We start from the raw sequence: 20,228 nt of genomic DNA on the forward strand, positions 1-20,228 counted from the left end.
AACAGGCTACTTAACAAACCAAACCACATTTGTAGCTGTTTTAAAACATTCCAGGATGTGTTTTATGAACACAAAACCATGGTATTAACTTCTAGTAAAATCTTTCAGGGACAAGGATGTTTTCTTGTAGACAGTTAAGTCAACATGGTAATCTGTTGGCAGCAATAATTACTCAATAAAGTTACATAAACAACGTCTTTTTATAGGATCATCTCTTATGCAGTAAATGTTACTCGCATACCATGATTGCTTTCAGAACTTACTTTACAATAACACAAGCTCTGCTACAATTAAACTCACACATCTCAATAAAAAGACACTAAACCTAGGTAATCCACTAAAATTATGGTTAAAAATCATCTAAGAATCAACAGGCTAATTTCAAGCCAATTGTTTACTGTGGATGATTTTCATTCTATGAGAATCTATGTAAGGAGTTGAGCAACAAGTACAAAGAACTGAAAAAACTTAAACAGTCAGAGTCCAGAAAAATAAAGTCTATGCATATTAAGTGTAACTGAAGTGTAACAGAACTGATAATACACACCCCTCAGCTTACACGTTTGCAACATGACTTGGTTTTGTAGTTGCCACCACAAACCCTATGCAATGGCTTACAAAACAAACTCAACAAATCCGCACAGCACATGAAAACATGAGATTTTTGCACTGCAATACCACCTCCAGCTATTAGAGAGAAGAGGCAATTCATTACATACTCTTTGTCTGAAGTCTGCATCAGCATTTGGGTTGAGCCCTAAAAGGGCTTGTTCATCCATCTCTATTGCTATACTCGTTGTTTCCTGTTCCTAAATGCTTTGCCCACTTCTTCTAGAGGGGAAAATACAATCATCTGAAAAGAGAAAAAGAGAAATTTTATTTGCTCAGCAGAACAAGAAAAATTGAAACCAGGACAGTAACAATGACACAAGTTGGCCCACAAACCTCAAATAAAGTACTCCAATAAAACATGAATGCACACACTTCCAATACAGATATCAAAATTCTAAGTCTTTTAATCAACTTTTCATAGTACTGTACAAGGAAGTTTAAAGTCTCTGTATATTTCAATTCTCTCAAAAAGAGAACTTGGTTAACAGAAAGATGGAATTACGTATAGCATTCAGGTCAAAGGCTTAAATTCAAATTTCAAGCATGCAGAAGTTTCAGCAAGACATGATATAAGCATAAATCTACTCATTAAATGAAAGACCATTTTTTCCCCCCCCCGCCACAAACTTAACTACAGAAAAAAAATAAATCTCTACTCAACTCCAAGATAGGTAAGATGCTTCATACACCCACTTTCCTGTGGTGGGGACAAAATTATCAGGTCTTTCTTCTAAAGCAAGCACATACAAGTGTCTTAGAAATTAACCACAAAATACACCACACTGAGTTGTTAACAAAAATTTCCTGTTCCTACAGATGGGTGCTGACTTACTAGCAAATTTACAAAATTCAGTGTAAAATTAACAAGTGAGCTGGACAAATGTTTTAAAGATAGCCTGCCTCTATAGGCTGTTCTGCAATGCTCCAGTAAAACACAGACAATTAAAAAAAAAAAATTCTCTGTTAAATACTAGGATACGGTTAATAGCAAGAGGGGACAAAACCCCATTTATTTTTCAGATCTCTGCCCCACCTCCCCCCCCCCATGGTAACATAATTAATTAGGCCTGAAATCAGGCCTTGTTACATAAGTCTGTAGGAGGTAAGGGAAAGGAAGAGATGAGAGGAAGAGATGAAACACAAAGGAGCTGTGGTTTGAAGCTGCCTACATACCCATAGGCAGAACTTCTAATTTCTTAGTATTGTCTCTCATGCACGCTCTACTGTTCACCCTCCCCCACGGGAAAAAAGGTGGCACAGTGACAAGCAACAGCAAGCAGAACTGAAAAGGAGAGCCCAAAATTTAATGTGGTAACAGACTTCTATAAAAAAGTCAAGACAGAATACACTATGCCAAAGTGCATAATGAAAAGCAATTTAATAAGTAAAATTGAGTTCATACTAAAAAAAATTGCAGGTTTTGGCAGTATAGAAACCAGAAAGTCTGGAACAAAGTGATGACTCCTGGCAAAAGAAGCCTCACAGACTGCCTTAGTCACAGTGATCCCCCTCAGGGCCAGAATCTTTAGGGATTAAACGTGCTGAGTCTTCCCCCTGTGCATCCCCAGCCCCCAATCTGCTTTCCCCAAAATCAACATCCAGAAGAGCCAGACTGAAAAAAAGGTAAAATGTTACAGGGAAAATGTTGGTTTTCTTTTTTTTTTAGCAATAGCATCTTTTGATTAGAGTCGGGTCCAGAATTACACAACTATTTAATATACAAAGGCATTTTTTATATATTTACCTGCTGATAGCAGTACATTACTATATTTTGGGCAAATAACTTATACCTGGGTGACAAATTTTGCTAATAAAAATAATGTCACTCAAACAGGTTTTTCTTCACTTGTTAATGCTAACAGCGATGCAAATCAATTTCACAAATATTCTAAATGCTTCACGAGTGTACTTAAAACTTCAACTTCTATCATACAGCCTTTCCTCAGTTTCATCTTGACCAGCCAACTCTAATAAACAACTAATGAGATAAAATACTTGAATGAGCCTCTTGAGAAAATTAGTAACTTTTCATGCCTCATGGTTTTGCTCAAGTAGGTAACTTTTCTACCACAAATTTAACCAGCCAGTTACACTTCAAAAGCAAAACTGAACGGTGATTTTAATAGTACTAATAATTTATAAAATGCACTGCAAAATGCATTTACCTATAATATCAAGTATGTCATTAAAGCAAGTTTTATTTATAAAAATAACTTATAACATTAATAGCTAATATACAGATGTGCAGAATGTATTGCTCGTATTTAATTTTTTTTTTGTTAAGCAGTACACCATGTCAGGTGGCAAACTCATCTTATAGTAATTAGAAGGATGCAGTTCCTTACCAGTGAAGTCATACAGGCATGTCCCATAAAAACTACTCCTTTTCCTCTAGTAAATACTTAAAAATACATTTGATAGTAAAGATTGTTTTCATGGTGTAAAGGAGGAGGAACAAAAAAATTCAACCTACTTGAAGTGGGGAAGACTGCGAAATTAACAATAAACACGTGGTCAAAGCGTGCAACTTCGATCCAGACATACCCCAATAATGAAATCATTCAAAGCATTTTAACTACAGATGCTAACCACAGGAACAATCAGCAATTATAAAAAGCTTCATGTTCAGCAGTCGTTTTAAGTATTTACAAGATGTAATAACACAGGGGGAGCCAGTGGCGTGCCTCATTTGAATTTCCTCAAGTTTTCTGTCTAATAAAACAAAGATATTAAAATTCATCTTTTACAATTTCTTTTGCGGTTTTGCTTGCTGCAAACCCTGGGCATATTTACAGCTCCTTGGGCTCTAGACCCTTTACACTGACCTAACACGCGGTGAAAAGCCAACAGCTGTGTAACTACTGCTCCTCGACAACTTTTCAACTGGACTAGGAAAGTTTTTCTTTCTGGAAATGACACTAAGTCTCAGTTTCAGGCACAGTTTTGCAGGCAGGAATTCCCGGTAGGGAGTAAGGCCTCTGACTCGGTCAGAGCCCGGTCTCCCGTGGCTGGGAAGAGCCGACACCGCTCCGCAGCGCTCCGGGCCGGGCGCTCGGGAATTGGCAGCCATCGGCTCTCCCGAAACCCGCCCGGCGCCGTCCCGGGCGGCGGCAGCGCCCCAGCCCCAGCCCCAGCCCCAGCCCACGGCGGGAGCGCCGCTCCGACCACGCCGCCGCCAGCCGAACATGGAGGAGCGGGGACGTCCCTCCCTCCCCTCATGCCGCCGTCCTACGATTTCTTCCTTCCCCCACCGGAACCACAGCGGATGGGCAGCCACCAAGGCGATAGCTCCGGCGAACTGAACCGCACCGCAGACTATAGCGTGCATTAGCAGTGAAAAACACTGATATTTCTCGTGGCACCCGCAGGGCGGGACCGGCGGGGCCCGGCCTGCTGCAGCCCCCGCTGCTCCCCAGCAGTGAGGCCAGGCGGACGCAGCGGTGCTCCCCCACTTCCCCAGAGTCTCTCGGCTACTGAGGAGGAGGTCCTGGGATGAGGAAACGGGCCGGAGGACTCGCAGGAGCCCGGAGACACCGCCAGCTCAGCCCACTCTGCCCCTTCCCCCCCGGGCTGAGTCACCCGCTCCGCGTGTCGCGTCCTGTCCGCGCCCCTCCTCCCGTACCTTCCCGGTCAGTGCTCCATCGCCGCCGGCTCCCGCCCACCCCCACGGCTCCGCGGGCGCCACGAGCACAGGGAGCGGGCCGGGCCGGGCCGCGCCGCCTCGGCTGGCGGCGGGAGGAGGAGGAGGAGCAGCAGGACCGCCCCTCGCCGCCAAGCCGGCCGGCCGCGGGGCACGCCGGGATGTGTCCGGGCCGCGGCGCAGCCTGGGAACAGTAGTCCCACCCCTCCGCCTCAGTACCGCTGTAAAACCGAGCGCACTGGCGGAATAAACTAGAGCAGTCCTGGCTTGCACCCCTTAACTGCTTCCAGTGTCTGTAAATCGTGCTGTGTCAGCGGCAGCGGGGCGGGGCTGGGCCGGGCCGGGCCGCCCGTGCAAGCTCCGCAGTAGGGGCCGGAGCGACCTGCTTGGGGACGCGCAGAGGGCAGGGCCCGGCAGGCGTGGGCTTGTCCGTGAGGAGCGATCCAGCTGTGTCTGCACATGTGGCACTGGGCTCCTGCGCGCGGGGCTCTGCACGCAGCGCCGTGTACGGGGCGTCACCGAAGCCCGCGTGGCCGTCGGGCCAGACTTAAAACCGACCCAAACGCAAGCAAGTGCATTACAAACCCGTCCCAGCCGCTCTGCTGTTACGGTATCTTTCAAGGCAAAACCCACTCCTGTCCTGCGGCTACGGCAGCGCAGCTCTCAAAAGGCGTGAGGCGCCCAAACGCTCGAGAGAGAATTGCTTATCCTGCCAGCAGAGCCGCTGCCCGCTCACGGCGCCCGGCGGAGGAACGAGCGCCCGGCGGGACCAGCCGCCAAAGACAGGCAACCCATGGAACTGAGTGCGCGGGGGGATCCGCAGGGGCAACCTCACGGTAGCCAGTGATCTCGCTCTCCCAGAGGACGACGAGCGAGAGAGGTTTCCCCGACAGCCCTCCGCTCCCGGCTACTGCCCCGAGGGGATTACGGTCCCTCCGCCTGGAGCCTCTCTGACGCGTCCTTCGCGCCAACGCCAGCAGGGCGGGCGGGAGACGGAGTCACGCACAGCTAGGTCTCCTTCTATTGGGACCATGCAGGCCCGCGGCCTCGGTGATGGGAACAGGGGGCCGGGGCCGGGGCCGGGCTGCCTGCGGAGCACGGGGCAGGGCCGGTCGGGCCGGGCCACGCGGCGCCGCCAGGCCGGAAGCCAGGGCCGCGCGCGGAGACTGACAGCCGCGTGCTCCAATGGCGCTCTGCTCACAGCCAATCGCCGCGCGCGCCGCCGGGGGCGGGGCTGGGTGACTGACGTGAGGCGGCGGCGCACGCGGCCGTCCCTTTCCTTTCCTGCGGGCCGCGGCGGAGGAGCGCCATGAAGGCGTCGGGCACCGTGAGTACGGGCCGGGGCCCGGCGGGCGCGGCCGGGGCCGGGAGAGCGGCCGAGGTGGTCGTCGGGAGGGCGGCGGTGGCGGGTTGTAGCGTTCGAGAGTGGCCCGTGCGTGCCCGAACGGCGCCGCCTGGCCTGTGAGGCGGCGAGCGGCCAACATGGCGGCGGCGCCGCTCCCGCCGGGTGCGGACCCAGATCTGCGGGCGGCACCGCGGGGAGATCCGCCGGGAGATCGACCCGCCCGGCACAAGGGGCTCTCTCCAGTTCTGGATTGAGCTGCTCTCGTCGCGTTGTTCCTTCGAGAAGACGCGGGTTCGGCGCGGGGCGGGCGCGGCGATGGCTCCGCGGCTCGCTCACTGTGATCCGCCTGTTCTTCGTGTCCCTGTAGCTGCGGGAGTACAAGGTGGTCGGGCGCTGCCTGCCCACGCCGAAATGCACGACCCCTCCTCTGTACCGCATGCGGATCTTCGCTCCGAACCATGTCGTCGCCAAGTCCCGATTCTGGTACTTCGTTTCTCAGCTGAAGAAAATGAAGAAGTCTTCGGGAGAGATTGTGTACTGTGGCCAGGTGAAGGATTGAAAACCTAAAAATACGGGAGGTTCTTACGGAATCTTAGCAGGTGTATGTGGAAGGATTTTATAGGAATCACAATTATGGGGTGTGAGGTTGAAATCCATTAGTCTTTCAGTTGCTGTGAAAAAGAGTGACAAGTTTGGTTTCTGAAAGTAGTGGTATATGTCCTGTAAACAAAATAGAAAATTAGTTTTTGCTTCAAAATCATGAACTATGTGTTCAGTGTTGCTCTCTTGTTCTTAGACTAGGTTCATTGTGCAGTGCGCCTTTTAAGATGTATTTTCACATTCATAACCTTGGGAAAGTGAATGTATGTATGCTTACACTCCTCTGCCTTGATACCTTGAACACTCTTCAGTGCTGAAATCTTGTATTTTTTTTTATTTTATTACTAATACTTTCTACTGTGAGTTATCAAGACATAAAACCAGCTATGTTGGTAAGGTAAAAGAAAGCTCTGAAGTATGTATTATTAAAATTGTTACCTAGTAATAATACATCATCTCTAACCACTGCCATGTTCTTGTGTAATTCCAGGTGTATGAGAAGTCCCCTCTGCGGGTAAAAAATTTTGGTATTTGGTTGCGCTATGATTCTCGTAGCGGAACCCACAACATGTACAGGGAGTACAGAGATTTGACCACTGCGGGTGCTGTCACTCAGTGCTGTAAGTATATGTATGTAACTGTTTGAGGTGTCAAATAGTAGGATCAGTGCACAAGCAGAAGATTAAATCTCAAACTGGGCATAAGGCATGCTGACTCAATCCATGGTAAAACAACTGAAACACTGGAAAATTAAAGGAGGGGGCCACCAGATATTCCATAGATGTTTATCCATTATCCATGTGGTATTTGACTTGTTACCTCCCTTTGTACAGTTTTTCTGACTGGAAAACTGACTCCCACTTCTTTTTGATGTGTCTTTCTACACTGTAGTAATCAGTTTTGCTATGCAAACTGAGAATTAGTTTTCAGGTACTGTGTGTATTTTCTGCACTCTGCTGTTTTAGGATAATATATCTTCCGAAATTTTGTGAAGAGAGTATTTCAGAGATCATGTGGAATATATTAGCATCTGTCCTTTATGGAGTAAGTAAAAAAAAAAAAAAAAAAAATCGCGGGGAAAATCTATTCTTACTCCAAAATCTCATTGCCTTGTTTCAGGGAGAATTAATGGTTGCCCTGATTTCAGTCTGTTTAGTGAGGTACTTGAGGGATAGACCATTTTCCTGGTTCCTATATTTCCCTTCATCAGTATAGCAGATACTGTTGATACGTGACTCCAAAGTGTTACAAGTACTACAGATTGCACATAAAAACCCAAAGAATATTGTTCCTAATAATGATATTCTTGTCATGTGTGCAAATAGTAAATGTACCTTGTCGCCTTTCAAAAGCTGAAGTGCTGTTGAAAGTGAAATTTAAGGTGCTACATTAATGTGCAATAATCCCTGTTCATAAACATACTGAAATATTGCTTAAGAGGCCCAGGAACTCTATTTTTCATGATACAATGACTAGTACTTTATGCTCAAGAAGAGTTGTGACAGGTAAGTTTTTAATAGGTGTGTTAGACCTTCATGGGAAACAATAGTATGTCAACAGGCATACCTTGCAGACCTAGCTATGGATGTGATTTGAAGCCAGTGGTTTGCACTGCTGAATAGAGGAATTTTCAGGTAGCCCAAGTAAGATGCTTCCTCCTATTCAGAATGCCTGATTATGTGGGATGAACATCGATTCATGGTTATATTGCTGCTCAATTTCAATAAAAGTAAAGTTATCCTCAGATCCTGCTTTTATTTGCACTTTCCTTTTGGAAGGGAAAGTGTTTTGAAGTTCCTGTGTCTTTCCAGTAATGATATTTCAGTGTTCATTCTGAATCATAGGATTTTCTCTTGCAAGAGAGTAAATAGTTCTAGATATATTACTTGTGTCCATGCATACCTTCTTGAAATTGGACAAGAAGAGTAAGATGGCTCTTCCTGTTGAGGAGCTTGCTTAGAACTTACAGGAAGAATTTGCCGATGTTTGTTGGGTTTTGTGATATTTACCATCACTTTACATAATAGAAACCATGATTTTCATTGCTGATCGGAAATTTTACAAGTTGTAGATGACACTATGAACATTCCTTGAACAAAAGGCTGTAATATTCTTGAACTGAAAATGTAGAAAAATTTATTTTTAACGAGTTCTGTTGTTCCAGACCGTGATATGGGAGCCCGTCATCGTGCCCGTGCTCACTCAATCCAGATCATGAAGGTTGAGGAAATTGCTGCCAGCAAGTGCCGCAGACCAGCAGTCAAGCAGTTCCATGTAAGTGAGCCAACACTGCAGTGGCCAGTGGCTCCTGGTCTAATGTTGGACTGGAAGAGGGGACTTCTCTTGTGTGGTACAGCTCTGCTTTGCAGCCAGAAACAGGGCAGGAACCAAACTTGGGTGCATATATTCATGATTATGGTATATTACGATCAAGGCTTCTACTGCTACAAGTATTTGAAAGAAAGTCACGATAAAGCAAATACATGTCACGTTATGGTGTAGAAAACATGCCTCTGACTGGCATTACTTTGAAAAAAAGAATGCAAAACTAAGTAGTTTCTTAAGTTCTCTGAAGTATATCTTAATTTGTGGATGTATTGCTTTTCTGAGTATAAGTTAGTCACTGAATACAGCTTGGCTATTTATTCCAAACTATTTTCTGTTTGTCTGATAACTCAGTTGACATAAAAATATTTTTCTTGCAGGATTCTAAAATCAAGTTCCCGCTGCCACACAGAGTTCTGCGTCGCCAGCACAAACCACGTTTCACCACCAAGAGACCCAATACTTTCTATTAAATACAAAAACATGTTGTCAACTCTGTGTTGCAATAAAGATCTTATTGGAACCTTTCACTCCCAGTTTTCTTTTGGAGACTGTGTCCTGATTATCTAGAGTCCCCATTGCTATTCTTATTTTCTGTAAACCATTGGCAGCCTACTATTCACAGCTTTGATTTCCTTGAACAGGTGAGTGTTTCAGGTCCTGACTTAAATTACCAAGATATCCCATTAAGAGATAAGATTTTAATAACCTACTTTCCAAGTCAGAGAAGTCAGTTGTTGAGCAGCTATAAAATCCTACATCCATTTTGTCTCTGGCAGATGAAGTGAACAGTTAAGTTCAGGAAGAAGGCAGCTTCTGGTACATGTCAAATTCAGACTTGTCAGCTGTAGAACAAAGACCTCATAACTGCAGTGAAACTGCTTTAAATTTTAAGCATTTGAAGCCAAAATTTTAGTTCTAACATACCTTTTCAGGGATGTTAAACACTGCTCTTGAGTAAGCTCAAGGATGTGTACAGGGGTGCTTATGCCTAGAAAAGTGATGAAGGGCTTTGAAGATTTATCCTTTTATATTAGACCCGTGAATGAAAATTATGAAAATTCTATATCCAAACCCAAATTCTTAGGCTAATTTGTTTAGAGTAAGAAGCTTGTAGATACTGTACTTGAGGTTTATTTAAAAGGCTGCTTCATACCTAAAGGTGGTACTTGCATCTGGTGCCCATTTTCAGTGATGATGTTTCCTGAACATGAGGCAGTCAGCTACTTAAATTAGTACGTGCATCATACCAGTGTTAGAGAACTGATGCTGTGTTTGTCCAGATGCCAGCTTAAAAGCAGTTGCAGGTTCTGGGAAACACCGTGCGGAGAGGAAACGGAAAATATGTCCTTTCTTGTAAGCTGGAGAGCTGCCATTCCATCTGGAGAGGTGCTGCCTGTCAGTGCAAGGGCGGGTAGTTGCTCTGCGGAACTGGGACCGGTCGGTGTGGCCACAGCGAGCTCACCTTCCGCAGCCTTGGCTCAGCCTTGTGCTCATCATGGCCTGCACGGAGAATCAGTCCAGGCAGCTCTTCTGTCTGAAACAAGAACTGAAGAAAATGGGAGCAGTGTAGGCAATCCACAATCTCCCCAGGCGCAAGGGAGGGAAAAACTATAACCCCAAAGTAGCTAGAGGGTTCTGTGGGAGTTAAAGAGGTGGGAATAAGGGTCTCAGAAAGACCCGAAGAGCAATTTGTCAGAAGGTGTGTTTCGCCTTACGCTCACAGACGAGACGCGGGCCGGCAGTGCGGAGGCGGGCGGCCCGCAGCAGCCGCGCACAGGAACGCGCAGCGCGGGCGGGCGGACCCGGCGCTCCCGCGCGCTCCCGCTGCCCCGCCCGTCACGTGACCCCGAGCCGGCCGCCCCCGCCCCGCCGGTCACGTGCTCCCTGGCGCGGGCGGGCGCGCGCCGGACCCGGAAGTGGCGGCCGCTGCGGAGGCGCCGGGCGGGATGGGGGAGTCGATCCCGCTGGGAGCGCCCGTGCCGGTGGAGCAGGCCGTGCTGGAAACCTTCTTCTCCCACCTGGGCATCTTCTCCTACGACAAGGCCAAGGACAATGTGGAGAAGGAGCGGGAAGCCAACAAGAGCGCGGGGTCCAGCTGGCTGGCGCTGCTGGCCGGGCTGGCGCACCTGGCGGCGGCCGAGAAGGCCTATCACAGCATGACCTTCCTGGGACAGAAGCTAGGTACCGCTGCGGGGAGGGAGGGACCCTGCCCCGGCCGTGCGGGCGGTCTGTGCCTCTGAAGGACAGGCGCTGGCTGGGCCGGTGTCCGGCTGTGCTGCCCTTACGCGTGAGCGGCAGGACGCGCAGCTGGCAGCCTGGCTGCTGTGCCGGGCGCTGCATCTCTTCACTGGCCGGCAGGGCACCTACCCGCCCTTCCCAAAAATTAGCCAGAGGTGTTGCTGTGTTGAGATCTCTGGCTGAGATAAAGGCAAAGATGAGCTTACTGGGGTGACCAGAGCGTTAAAGCTTTTTCACTTCGTGTTAGAGGTGTATATGTAAGTACTTGGGGCTGGAGATAGCATCTGCATGTTACCCATGCGGATACTGCAGGATCTCAGGAAGCTTTGGCCGCGATCTCAGCTGCTTCATGTTTTGTCAGTACATTAATAGAAAAATTCCAAACTGGCACAGAATGAGCTTTCATGATGCTACCCTCTAGGCAAAGCTGCTTATTTTCTCTTTGGAACTGCAGATGGGTGTGGAAAATGGATCAAAGGATATGAGTCTGATGTATAGCACATTAAACGATCAAGAAAATTCGGCTTTGTTATTTAAGTGATGACTTGGAACTATGTATAAGAAGATTTTTGCAGCTAAAACTCTGTCTACAAGGCTGACTCTAAAGAGTGCATATGATGCTTGCAGAAAGGATGCAGGTGACAACAGAAGGGGCAAAGTTTTGTGTATTTATTTACTTCGTACAACTGCAGTAGATGATTCTTCCTCCTGCCTATGCCCAGGAGGTTACTCGTGTTACAGTGGGAACAGTTTCACTGTGATAGCCAGTTCTCTGCCTTTCTACCTCAAATGCCAGTGGTCACCTTTGAACATTATATGTGTGAAAGGAACATGGAAAGAGCTATCCAGCACTACAAAATTTATAAGTGGTTTCAAAGTGGCACCTAAATTTGGAATCTTTAAAAGATTCAGACTCAACCCCTATGGTCTTTGCTGAGCTGCAACTGTAGACTGCCAGAATAGCAATTAGGTATTCTGTAAATAGAAGCTATGAAATAGGGTAGTACATTTGTACAGTCTTTTTGTAATATCAAAGTTAAGTATCTTTTACTTTGACCCTTTACTGCTGTCTTCTTTTCTTTTTTAAATTCCTCATAGTAGAAAGGAGCACAGATGATTTCTTGTTCTCCAAGTTTTAGTTATGGAGTAACTTGCACTATGGTCTCACTGGGATAAAGTATGATTGTTTTCCCTTTGAATTCTGGTTTATACTGAGGTTGTGTAGGGACTAAAAACATTTGATTTGTACACACAGATTGAACACATGGCTCCCATTTAAAGGTTGCTTTGTGAATTTGAGTGCTTCACTATTGAAGAGGGATTGTTAAGGGAATTTCTGGAAAACATCTAGAGTTACTAATAGGAGTGGAGGCTATTAAAATTTGATCACTCAAGTCATGATGACTTAATTCTTCTAACTTCCATAGATAACAGTGTTTCCAGGTCATGTATCATAGTAGCAAATTTAACTCAGCCCTGGGTTTCTTAAAAGTCAAGTCATAACTGAAGCAACTGTGAAGGAGTTACTGTTTTGCAGCAGCTATTGGCTGCTAAGACATGATGTGGAACAAGTGTAGCCTGCATGAAATTGCATAAAGTCCTTCTGAGCATATGCTCTGTAATTCAGTTGCGTGCAGAATAGAACACCGAAATTTATTTCTTTGTTAAAAGAAGTACTGTAATTAAGCAATACTTACGAACAACTAGATGTATAATTACAAGAATTTTTCAGTGTTGCTGTCTATCTTTGCTGTCCCTGGATTTTGGTAATACCTCCATATTTATCTGAACAGGTGGTCAGTCATTCTTCAGCCGAAAGGACTCCATCCGAACCATCTACACATCTCTGCATAATGAGCTGAAGAAGGTGGTGGCGACGGGTCACAATGCACTAGGAGGAACAGCTCCTCACTTGGAAGAGCTGCTTTCTCACCTGTCTGAACAGCTCTGTTTTTTTGTTCAGGCTCGGATGGAAATTGCTGACTTCTATGAAAAAATGTACACGCTCAGCACCCAAAAGTTCATTAACTCTGAGGAACTGGTAAACATTTTGGAATCCATCTTAAAGAAATACAGTTCAAGGTCAGTGCTTCTTTGCTGACAGTATGTATTCAGACATGTGATCTGTAATACCTGATGTTGAAGTTCAAAGCAAACCTAAAGACTTTGCTGGCCTTTGACTGCTGAACAGCACAGTCCCTTCATGAGTTCATGTGTGAAGTCTGTGTTGGCCAGCAGCATCAGATGCATGAAGATTCTTCAAAAGAAGAAAAATAACAAAGGGAGTCTGCTCATGGTGTACTAGGAGCCTTCCTCCCTATGTCTTAATTGATGATCAGCATGTTCATTTTCAGGAGAGAGAAAGAGTGATTTTCCTTTTATAAGATGCAAGGGGATAGGTAACAAGCCTTAATTTCATGCAGAATTCAGTAAAGGTGGCATAAATAAAGCAAGATTATGTGACAGTCTTACTTTTTAGTAAGAATATGTCTGCTTAGATCTAAAAGCTACATCACAACTATCTGGCCTAGCTGGGAGGGTTTTATGGTGCTGTGTTACCACTTTTCTCCCGAGGTCTTGGAGCCAGTAGGAGGAGCAACTCTTGAGACTTTGGTCCTTGCCAATACAGTTTCTTGAAGTTAAGATTTAATAGTTCCTTTTACAAAAATCCTGGGATGTTTCTAAATGAGGGTAGGATGGGTATTTCACATCTAACTTATGTGCCTTGAAAATGATGGCAGTTTAAAAGAGAATTTTTGAATGCTTGTCAACACACCCAAATTCTGCTTCTTCATTTTAAACCAAAAAAGGTAGCCATTATAGGAAATTAACCATCAGATGTGGATGAATTTCTTTAGATTGTTGTTAGTGAAATGGTGTCTAAAAAGACTTTTGGAGAGAATATTCATAGGTCTTACTTTTTTCAGTTATAATTTTTATAGTGTTCACCTAGGAAAAATGAAAATAATTCAGTGCTTTCTGATATTCCAAATTGAAGCACTTCAGCTGTTTTCCTTGGTTTTGGGGAGGATACCTGTAGCAAATTGCTATGTAATTTTGCAATTTGAAAAATCAAAACTAGTCTGTATGACCTTAGTGATGTTTTGCAATTCTTGGCTTGTGATCACTTAAAATATCAGGGCTATTAGTCCAATAAAAACCTGAAACTTAGATATATTTTCCTTCCTAAAGTGATAAAGGCATAAAGGGAAGTAAGTTTAGGGTTTGGGCTGGTTTTGTTGTTCGTATTTTTTTGTTTGGTGTTTTTTTTTTTTCTTGAGAAGTTGATTTCTCTTGTACACTGGCAACTGCTATCTGATCTGAGCGTGTGCTGAATCAACAACACTGTTAAAAATCTGAGAACTGAAATTCTTACTTTGATGAAGTGATTGGAGACTATACCTGCATAACAAGTGTTTTATTATGCTTTATAAATAAATTTTACCGGTGCATTTGTAATTCTAAGGCATTATATGTTACATAATATGTTTATATAATATATATTATGTAACTTTATATATATTATAACATCTTAAAAAAAAAAAAGTAATGTCTCCCTGGAAAAAATACTGATGATCTTGCTTTGGGTTAACAAGCAGTCTTTAAGATGGAGACAATCTAAGATTGAGCTAATTCAGTAGCTGCAGTGTGCTCCTCCCCACTGACCTAGAGAATATTTCTGAAAGAAAGTGGATATAATGAGATATTCCTTTAGTCCTTCCTTTTAGTTTCCTCGTATCTCAAATCAGTTTCTGGGGTGTGTTATGTTGATATATACTGGCTGCAAGGCATTTCTGCTACAGGTGAAAAATCAAATAAACTTAGCCAGCTGTGCTAAGGCTGGACAAGATGTGCATTTTTAAAATAGGTTCTGGCCTTGGTTTCTTCCCTTTATCTGTGAAAATAACTGATCAGATAATGTAGAGGAAATACCTGCTTGCTGGTAAAGGAATAGCAGAATTGGCTGTTTACAAGACATATTGTTTGTATCTGAAATAGCATTAATTCCTGAACAGTTTAAGGCTATTTTGTTACTATTTTATTACTACTTATGGCTGACTTGTGCATGACCAGTACTCGACATTTTCCCTTTAATTTTTCTCTAGAATACATCCAGAGAAGTAACTTCTCCTGGAATTTTTAACTGTTGGTTTGGGTGGGATCTTAAATAATTAAAGCAGCATCAGAAGCAACGTCCTTTAAAAGCTTAGCATAAAATGAATAAGTAACTATAGCACCTATTTTAATGTAATACTTTTTAAATGTTTAATGTTTTTTATCTAGTAGTATTGTGTAATATATGCATGAGTGTGTGACCTCTGGAAGGAAAGAAAATGTGGCTTCTTCACAGTCTGCAAAACAAAACTACCATTCCTCTGCTTTCAGGAATGATTAGGAGGAAAAAAATAAGTTTTCCAATATGCTTTTAAGTTTTTGACACTCTGGCTTATGAAATGTTGTAAAAACTTGTCTGTTTTACATGAGGCTGAGCTCAGTTGGATGCTTCTATGTTACAAAATTCTGATGTAGAAGATACACTTAGTACACAACTCTTCAGTTTATTCTGCAACTGTATCAAGCTTCTCAGCTGTGGCTGAGGTGTGTATTTTTGCATTAAAACAGTTTAGCAAATCCTGCTGGACAGTGAAACATTGAGAAAGCCATGAAGCAAAGTAGAAGTGGGAAACTGTACATCAGAATGTTAATCCAGGAGACTTTGGCAGTGCTGCCTTAAAAAGGATTTTCAAATTGATTTTAAGATTGAAGAAAATTTTCTTGGTCTCACTGCAAATGTGTTTAAACCACTGTGCAGGGTGTCATTTAATGGGACTGCAACAAATAATGTTGCATAATGCTTTTTGTACCCTCTTAAAATACACAGCAACAAAACTGGTTTTCTGGTGAATTCCAAAACCATTGGAGATATTTAATGCTGACTGTTAGAAATTATTTTTAATTGACTATTTGTTAGAAGAAATGTAAATATGCTCTGGACTTCTCAGCCCACCAGAGTGGCCAGTAAACACTGGGTCTCTGCTGTAGCAGGTTGACCTGAGGGTTGCTGACATGTGCTGTGTCAGCAGAAGATGCCTGGTCACCCACTCAGGCCAGTTTGCCCAATGTGATTCATCAGCTGGTTTATGATATTCTTAATTTCATTTTCTTCAAATAAATTTGGACTTGCATCTTAATAACAAATCCTTGCAAGATACAAATTGTGGCAAAAAAAAAAAAAAAAAGAGATGCTTACAGATCAGTTGTAAAATAGTCAGACATTTCTCACAAGCCAAAGGAAAAGTAGTGGAGAGGGGATGAAAAGCCTGACATTTTCATTCTCTCTTCTGGTCCATAACAAAATGAAGTGTTTTGGTCTTGAACTAACTGTTTCCAAAACCAGTTGTATTTGTTGTGTCCTAGAAGTTGACAGGAATAATGACATTGCTTTAGTTTTAAAAGTTGGAAAAATTCTGTATAAACTTGATTGTTTTAAACCAATAACAAGGCCCAAGATATTTTTCTGAAATGAGACAATAAATGTCTTTACTTAAATGGAAACTTCATCAAGTCTTGTCTTTGAACTGCTCATTGTTCTTTATAAGAGACCTCTTTGTATCTTAAATATTAGTGAGGGAATGCATTTACTAAAAAGGCCACTTATTTCTAAAGTTATATATTTTGCATTACAGTTTTTCACTGTTTCAATTAAGTATGTTATTGATGATGTTATAAATTTGCAAACAATTTCAGTATCATGGGAAGAGAGGTAGACTGCATCTGTATATTTTCTAAATGTCAGGAAAAAAAAGTGAGAAGGAGTTAATTATGGTTCCAAAAAGTGAAACCAAGCTCAGCTTGGCTTCCTCATAGCTCCCCTATGTGAACAACAGATTTATAACATAATGCCTTTGATTTAACTTAATGCCTTACTGCTATTCCAGAACTATCAAGACATATATTACTGCTAGAAGAGATTTTAAATTGGAACAAGATCACCTGAATTTAAAAAGAAATGGTCTTACAATAGTTAATGGAGTAAGATGAACTGTGATTGTTCTTGAACTGATGAAATATAACTCCCTTACTTGGATAGAGACATGTCTGACAAGTGGGGGTTTTTTTTGTCACATGTGAAGTGCTGTTTGTTCATGAAAATATTTACCCTAATTATATAAAAAACCCCTGGTTTTTAAAATTAAGAATATTATTTTTTGTTTACACTTTGCTCTGCTTTGATGTTTTATCTTTTGTCTGTTGACTGGCAATTACTATCTAATTATTTCACCATTGTATACAGCAGTTCTCATTTCTTGACTGATATTATGTTTTCTAGATTCCATCATCCAATCCTCAGTCCTCTTGAAAGCAGTTTCCAGCTGGAGGTAGATGTGCTTTTACACCTCTTAAAGGCTCAGGCTCAGATCTCAGAGTGGAAGTTCCTTCCATCCCTGGTCAACTTGCACAGTGCTCACACAAAGCTACAGACTTGGGGCCAAATTTTTGAGAAACAGCGGGAGACCAAGAAGCACCTGTTTGGAGGGCAGTCTCAGAAGGCTGTGCAACCTCCACACCTCTTCCTCTGGCTGATGAAGCTCAAAAACATTCTCCTTGCCAAGTTTAGCTTTTACTTTCATGAGGCCCTTAGTCGACAGACAACAGCATCTGAAATGAAAACTTTGACTGCTAAAACAAATCCTGATTACTTCGGGAAAATTTCCAGCTTCATCCGGAAGTATGATGCTGTCAATGTTTCCTTAATTTTTGACAATCGTGGATCAGAGAGTTTCCAGGGACATGGTTATCATCATCCCCATTCATACAGGGAAGCCCCCAAAGGAGTGGATCAGTATCCTGCAGTGGTGTCTCTGCCCAGTGACAGGCCTGTTATGCACTGGCCCAATGTGATCATGATTATGACTGATAGAACCTCTGACCTCAACAGTTTGGAGAAGGTTGTTCACTTCTACGATGACAAAGTCCAAAGCACCTACTTTCTGACTCGCCCCGAACCTCACTTTACCATTGTGGTTATTTTTGAGTCCAAGAAGTCAGAAAGGGACTATCATTTCATTTCTTTTCTCAATGAAATTTCACATTCCCTTAAGAACTCCAAAGCTTTTGCCAGCTTGAAACCTGGATCCAAAGGGTGAAGTAAAAACTGCTAAAAAGTTGTCAAGGCGCTGTGCCAGCCTTGAGGGAGCTTTCAAAGTTTCATAAATTTGTGATTGATTCTCAGAGTCTAATTGAAAAGGAACCTTTTTTTTTTTAATGTTGTAAATTTGGGTTTGGTTTTTTTTTTTTTTTAAGCTAACAGACACTTGAAGAAAAGTATTTTTGGGCAGTACACAGTGGGGCAACTTAATTGTGGGGTGGTAAAGGGCCACCATGGGGTTTTTTTGGTGTGGCTTTCAGTTTTCAGTATGATTTATTTTTTTAATCCACAGTTTTGTTGCCTGTATCAGAAAGGAATATATGCACTTTATCATAGTCTGATCATTGACTGTCTTCTACAGAGTTTATTGAAAATGTGGTGAGGATGGAAGATACTATCTTTTCAGAAAACTGCATTGTCTGACAGGAGTGATTTCTGGGAACTAAACACTGATGCAAGGGAATATTAAAAAAAAAAAGTGAACCTGCAAAGACACATTTTAAATAAAAATATGAGAATCAGAAAAGTCCCTATTGTTAACTATAATTTAGTTTCCAAATGGTTTAAAATGATAATTGAGGTCTCTGACACTGTTAATCACTGGTAATTCTGTTCTAAAGGCCCTGTGTTTTAAAGCTTGGTCATTGCTTCAGGGCTTGGGCTGGGGCAAGAAAAGCTGCAGCATGGCCTGGAAGGCTGATATTCTCTGGAGAGCTGTGACAGTGTGGGCCCAGTTTTGGCTCAGACTAACTGGAGCAGACAAGCTGAATGTGGGCAGGTGTTCTAGGAGGAACAGCTCCATGGAAAAAGCACCTTGGCTCTTTATAATTTGTGCTTTTGTCTGGCTAACTTAAGAAAAAACAATGGCAGTAAAAATACCCTTTCTAGATGATTTATTGTCTAACATGCTGTTAGTGTCAACCTAGATTTGTTTTGAGGTTTTTATAACTATTTTTTTTCTCTATTTGGTTTTAAATAATTTCATAATTAAGCCAAAACACTTTGGGGATTTGGATTTAAATATATAGCCTATGCAGTATGTTTACCTCATTCTTTCACCACTTCTAGGCTGCAGGGTTGGAAAAAATATGTTTTCTAGTTACCCCAAAAGTGCTTTAATTTGGAAATCAGGGTTTCCAAATACAATAAAGGGGTCAATTTGGCTGTGCCTCTAGCCTTACATTGCAGGATTCTTCTGACTGTTAGCTATGCAGTTGTGCACGCACTTTCACAGGGGTTCAGGAAAACTGGTGTACATATGAGTGTAGTAAAGTAAGGTCATTATTGACACTATCTCATGTATAATAGCACAAGTTGGTTTTAAAAGGGAGTTTAAGTAAAAATCTTAGTTTCTGTTAAGATTGAACTATAAAAGATACTTTTGCAAATGTGTCTTTTAATGATTCCCTTTCTCTCCCACAGAAGGTTGTGATAACTTGTCTTGCCTCTCTGCAAATGCTGACTTTTTGCAATCATATGAGCACGCTCTGTTCTTGAAATGCAAACTCTGACTTTCCATTCTGTGCCAAATGGAACCCTCCATGCTTTGCTCTAGCTGTGTGTAGCCTGTTTTGAATATCTGTGCTACTGATTTTTACCTGAAGTCTTGGTGTGACTGCAGCACCACTTGAAAAAGCTCAGTCTGCTCTTTGCCACTAGAAATTAACAGGGGTTGCAAATATACCAGGGGCTGCAGGGCACCTGCTTTTTTAAGAGTGTTACCCTTTGCAGCTTGAATTGCATTTTAACAGGACGAAGTTGCAAATGACAGTGCTCTGTTTGCTTCCCTCTGTGGGACAGTGACCTTGTAATAACATGTAGTTTTGACTTCCTCAGCCTGAGTAACACAAAAGAAACTGTTGCCAGAACTGATTCCCAGTCTTAAGCAGTGTAAATAAAGTGTTGTACAAAATCATCTGTCTGTACATTACTTCCCTGTCGTGGTATCTGTGGGAAAGGGGAGAGAAAACTGGAGAAAGAAACTGTGTGTGGTACACAATTTCTGAGTTGCAAGGGAGGAGTTGGAAGAGGTGGAAGGGAAATCTGTTGCCCTTTGAAGCAGACCAGCAGCTTTTTCCAGTTGCTGAAATGGCTGGAGGCTGTTCCCCGTGGTTTTTATGGGAAGGTGACTGTTCAGCAGGCTTGGTAGCTCACACCACACTCCTGTCATTGTTCTTGGCAAATGGTGTCTCACTCAGAAGGGAAGGGATGCTGGGTGATGTTTCTGTGCAAGAGGAGGTGTTTTGCTGCAGTTTTTTCTTCAGAGGATCTTGGGGGAGCAATCACAGGAGCCTTGTGACTCATGGGTAAGAATT

General features: G+C 43.1%; 3 protein-coding genes across 10 annotated transcripts in view; 2 read left to right on the forward strand and 1 right to left on the reverse strand.

Moving 5' to 3' along the window:
- XPOT (exportin for tRNA) overlaps positions 1–5,469 on the reverse strand; it is a 26,702-nt gene extending 21,233 nt beyond the window's left edge. Inside the window, exons 1-3 of one of the 7 annotated variants that reach the window (XM_079303563.1) lie at positions 4,838–5,431; positions 1,786–1,894; positions 720–853 (exon numbers count right to left, since the gene is read on the reverse strand). In XM_079303563.1, the coding sequence (XP_079159689.1) occupies positions 720–779 (60 nt within the window). In that variant the 5' untranslated portion in view covers positions 780–853; positions 1,786–1,894; positions 4,838–5,431. Of the gene's footprint in view, positions 1–719; positions 884–1,781; positions 1,895–4,234; positions 4,627–4,837 lie in introns of those variants that run through there. The other 6 variants (XM_079303564.1, XM_079303562.1, XM_079303566.1 and 3 more) reach the window with 6 other exon arrangements.
- RPL18A (ribosomal protein L18a) lies at positions 5,449–9,052 on the forward strand. The gene is made up of 5 exons (XM_079303573.1): positions 5,449–5,579; positions 5,965–6,144; positions 6,688–6,817; positions 8,362–8,471; positions 8,903–9,052. Exons 1-5 carry the CDS (start codon positions 5,562–5,564, stop codon positions 8,993–8,995), a joined length of 531 nt encoding a protein of 176 aa, XP_079159699.1. The 5' UTR covers positions 5,449–5,561; the 3' UTR covers positions 8,996–9,052.
- Positions 9,053–10,390: 1,338 nt separating this feature from the next.
- Positions 10,391–18,575, forward strand: KICS2 (KICSTOR subunit 2). 2 transcript variants are annotated; one of them, XM_079303570.1, is made up of 4 exons: positions 10,391–10,706; positions 12,557–12,630; positions 12,709–12,845; positions 17,095–18,575. In XM_079303570.1, the coding sequence occupies exons 1-4, from the start codon at positions 10,472–10,474 to the stop codon at positions 17,909–17,911; spliced, it is 1,263 nt and encodes a 420-aa protein (XP_079159696.1). In that variant the 5' UTR covers positions 10,391–10,471; the 3' UTR covers positions 17,912–18,575. The 2 variants fall into 2 exon arrangements, with proteins under 2 accessions (XP_079159696.1, XP_079159695.1); XM_079303569.1 differs by having other exon boundaries at positions 10,392–10,706; positions 12,557–12,845.
- The last annotated feature ends 1,653 nt before the right edge of the window (positions 18,576–20,228 follow it).

This window comes from Erithacus rubecula (genome assembly GCF_903797595.1).
Source record: "Erithacus rubecula genome assembly, chromosome: 4".
NCBI lineage: Eukaryota > Metazoa > Chordata > Aves > Passeriformes > Muscicapidae > Erithacus > Erithacus rubecula.

Coding starts and splice junctions, on each gene's coding strand:
- KICS2 (XM_079303569.1), top strand. CDS start 10,472: ATGGGGGAGTCGATCCCGCTGGGAGCGCCCGTGCCGGTGGAGCAGGCC. Junction 10,707..12,556: donor CTTCCTGGGACAGAAGCTAG/GTACCGCTGCGG, acceptor TTATCTGAACAG/GTGGTCAGTCATTCTTCAGC. Junction 12,846..17,094: donor TTAAAGAAATACAGTTCAAG/GTCAGTGCTTCT, acceptor TATGTTTTCTAG/ATTCCATCATCCAATCCTCA.
- RPL18A (XM_079303573.1), top strand. Junction 6,818..8,361: donor GGGTGCTGTCACTCAGTGCT/GTAAGTATATGT, acceptor CTGTTGTTCCAG/ACCGTGATATGGGAGCCCGT. Junction 8,472..8,902: donor CAGCAGTCAAGCAGTTCCAT/GTAAGTGAGCCA, acceptor TTTTTCTTGCAG/GATTCTAAAATCAAGTTCCC.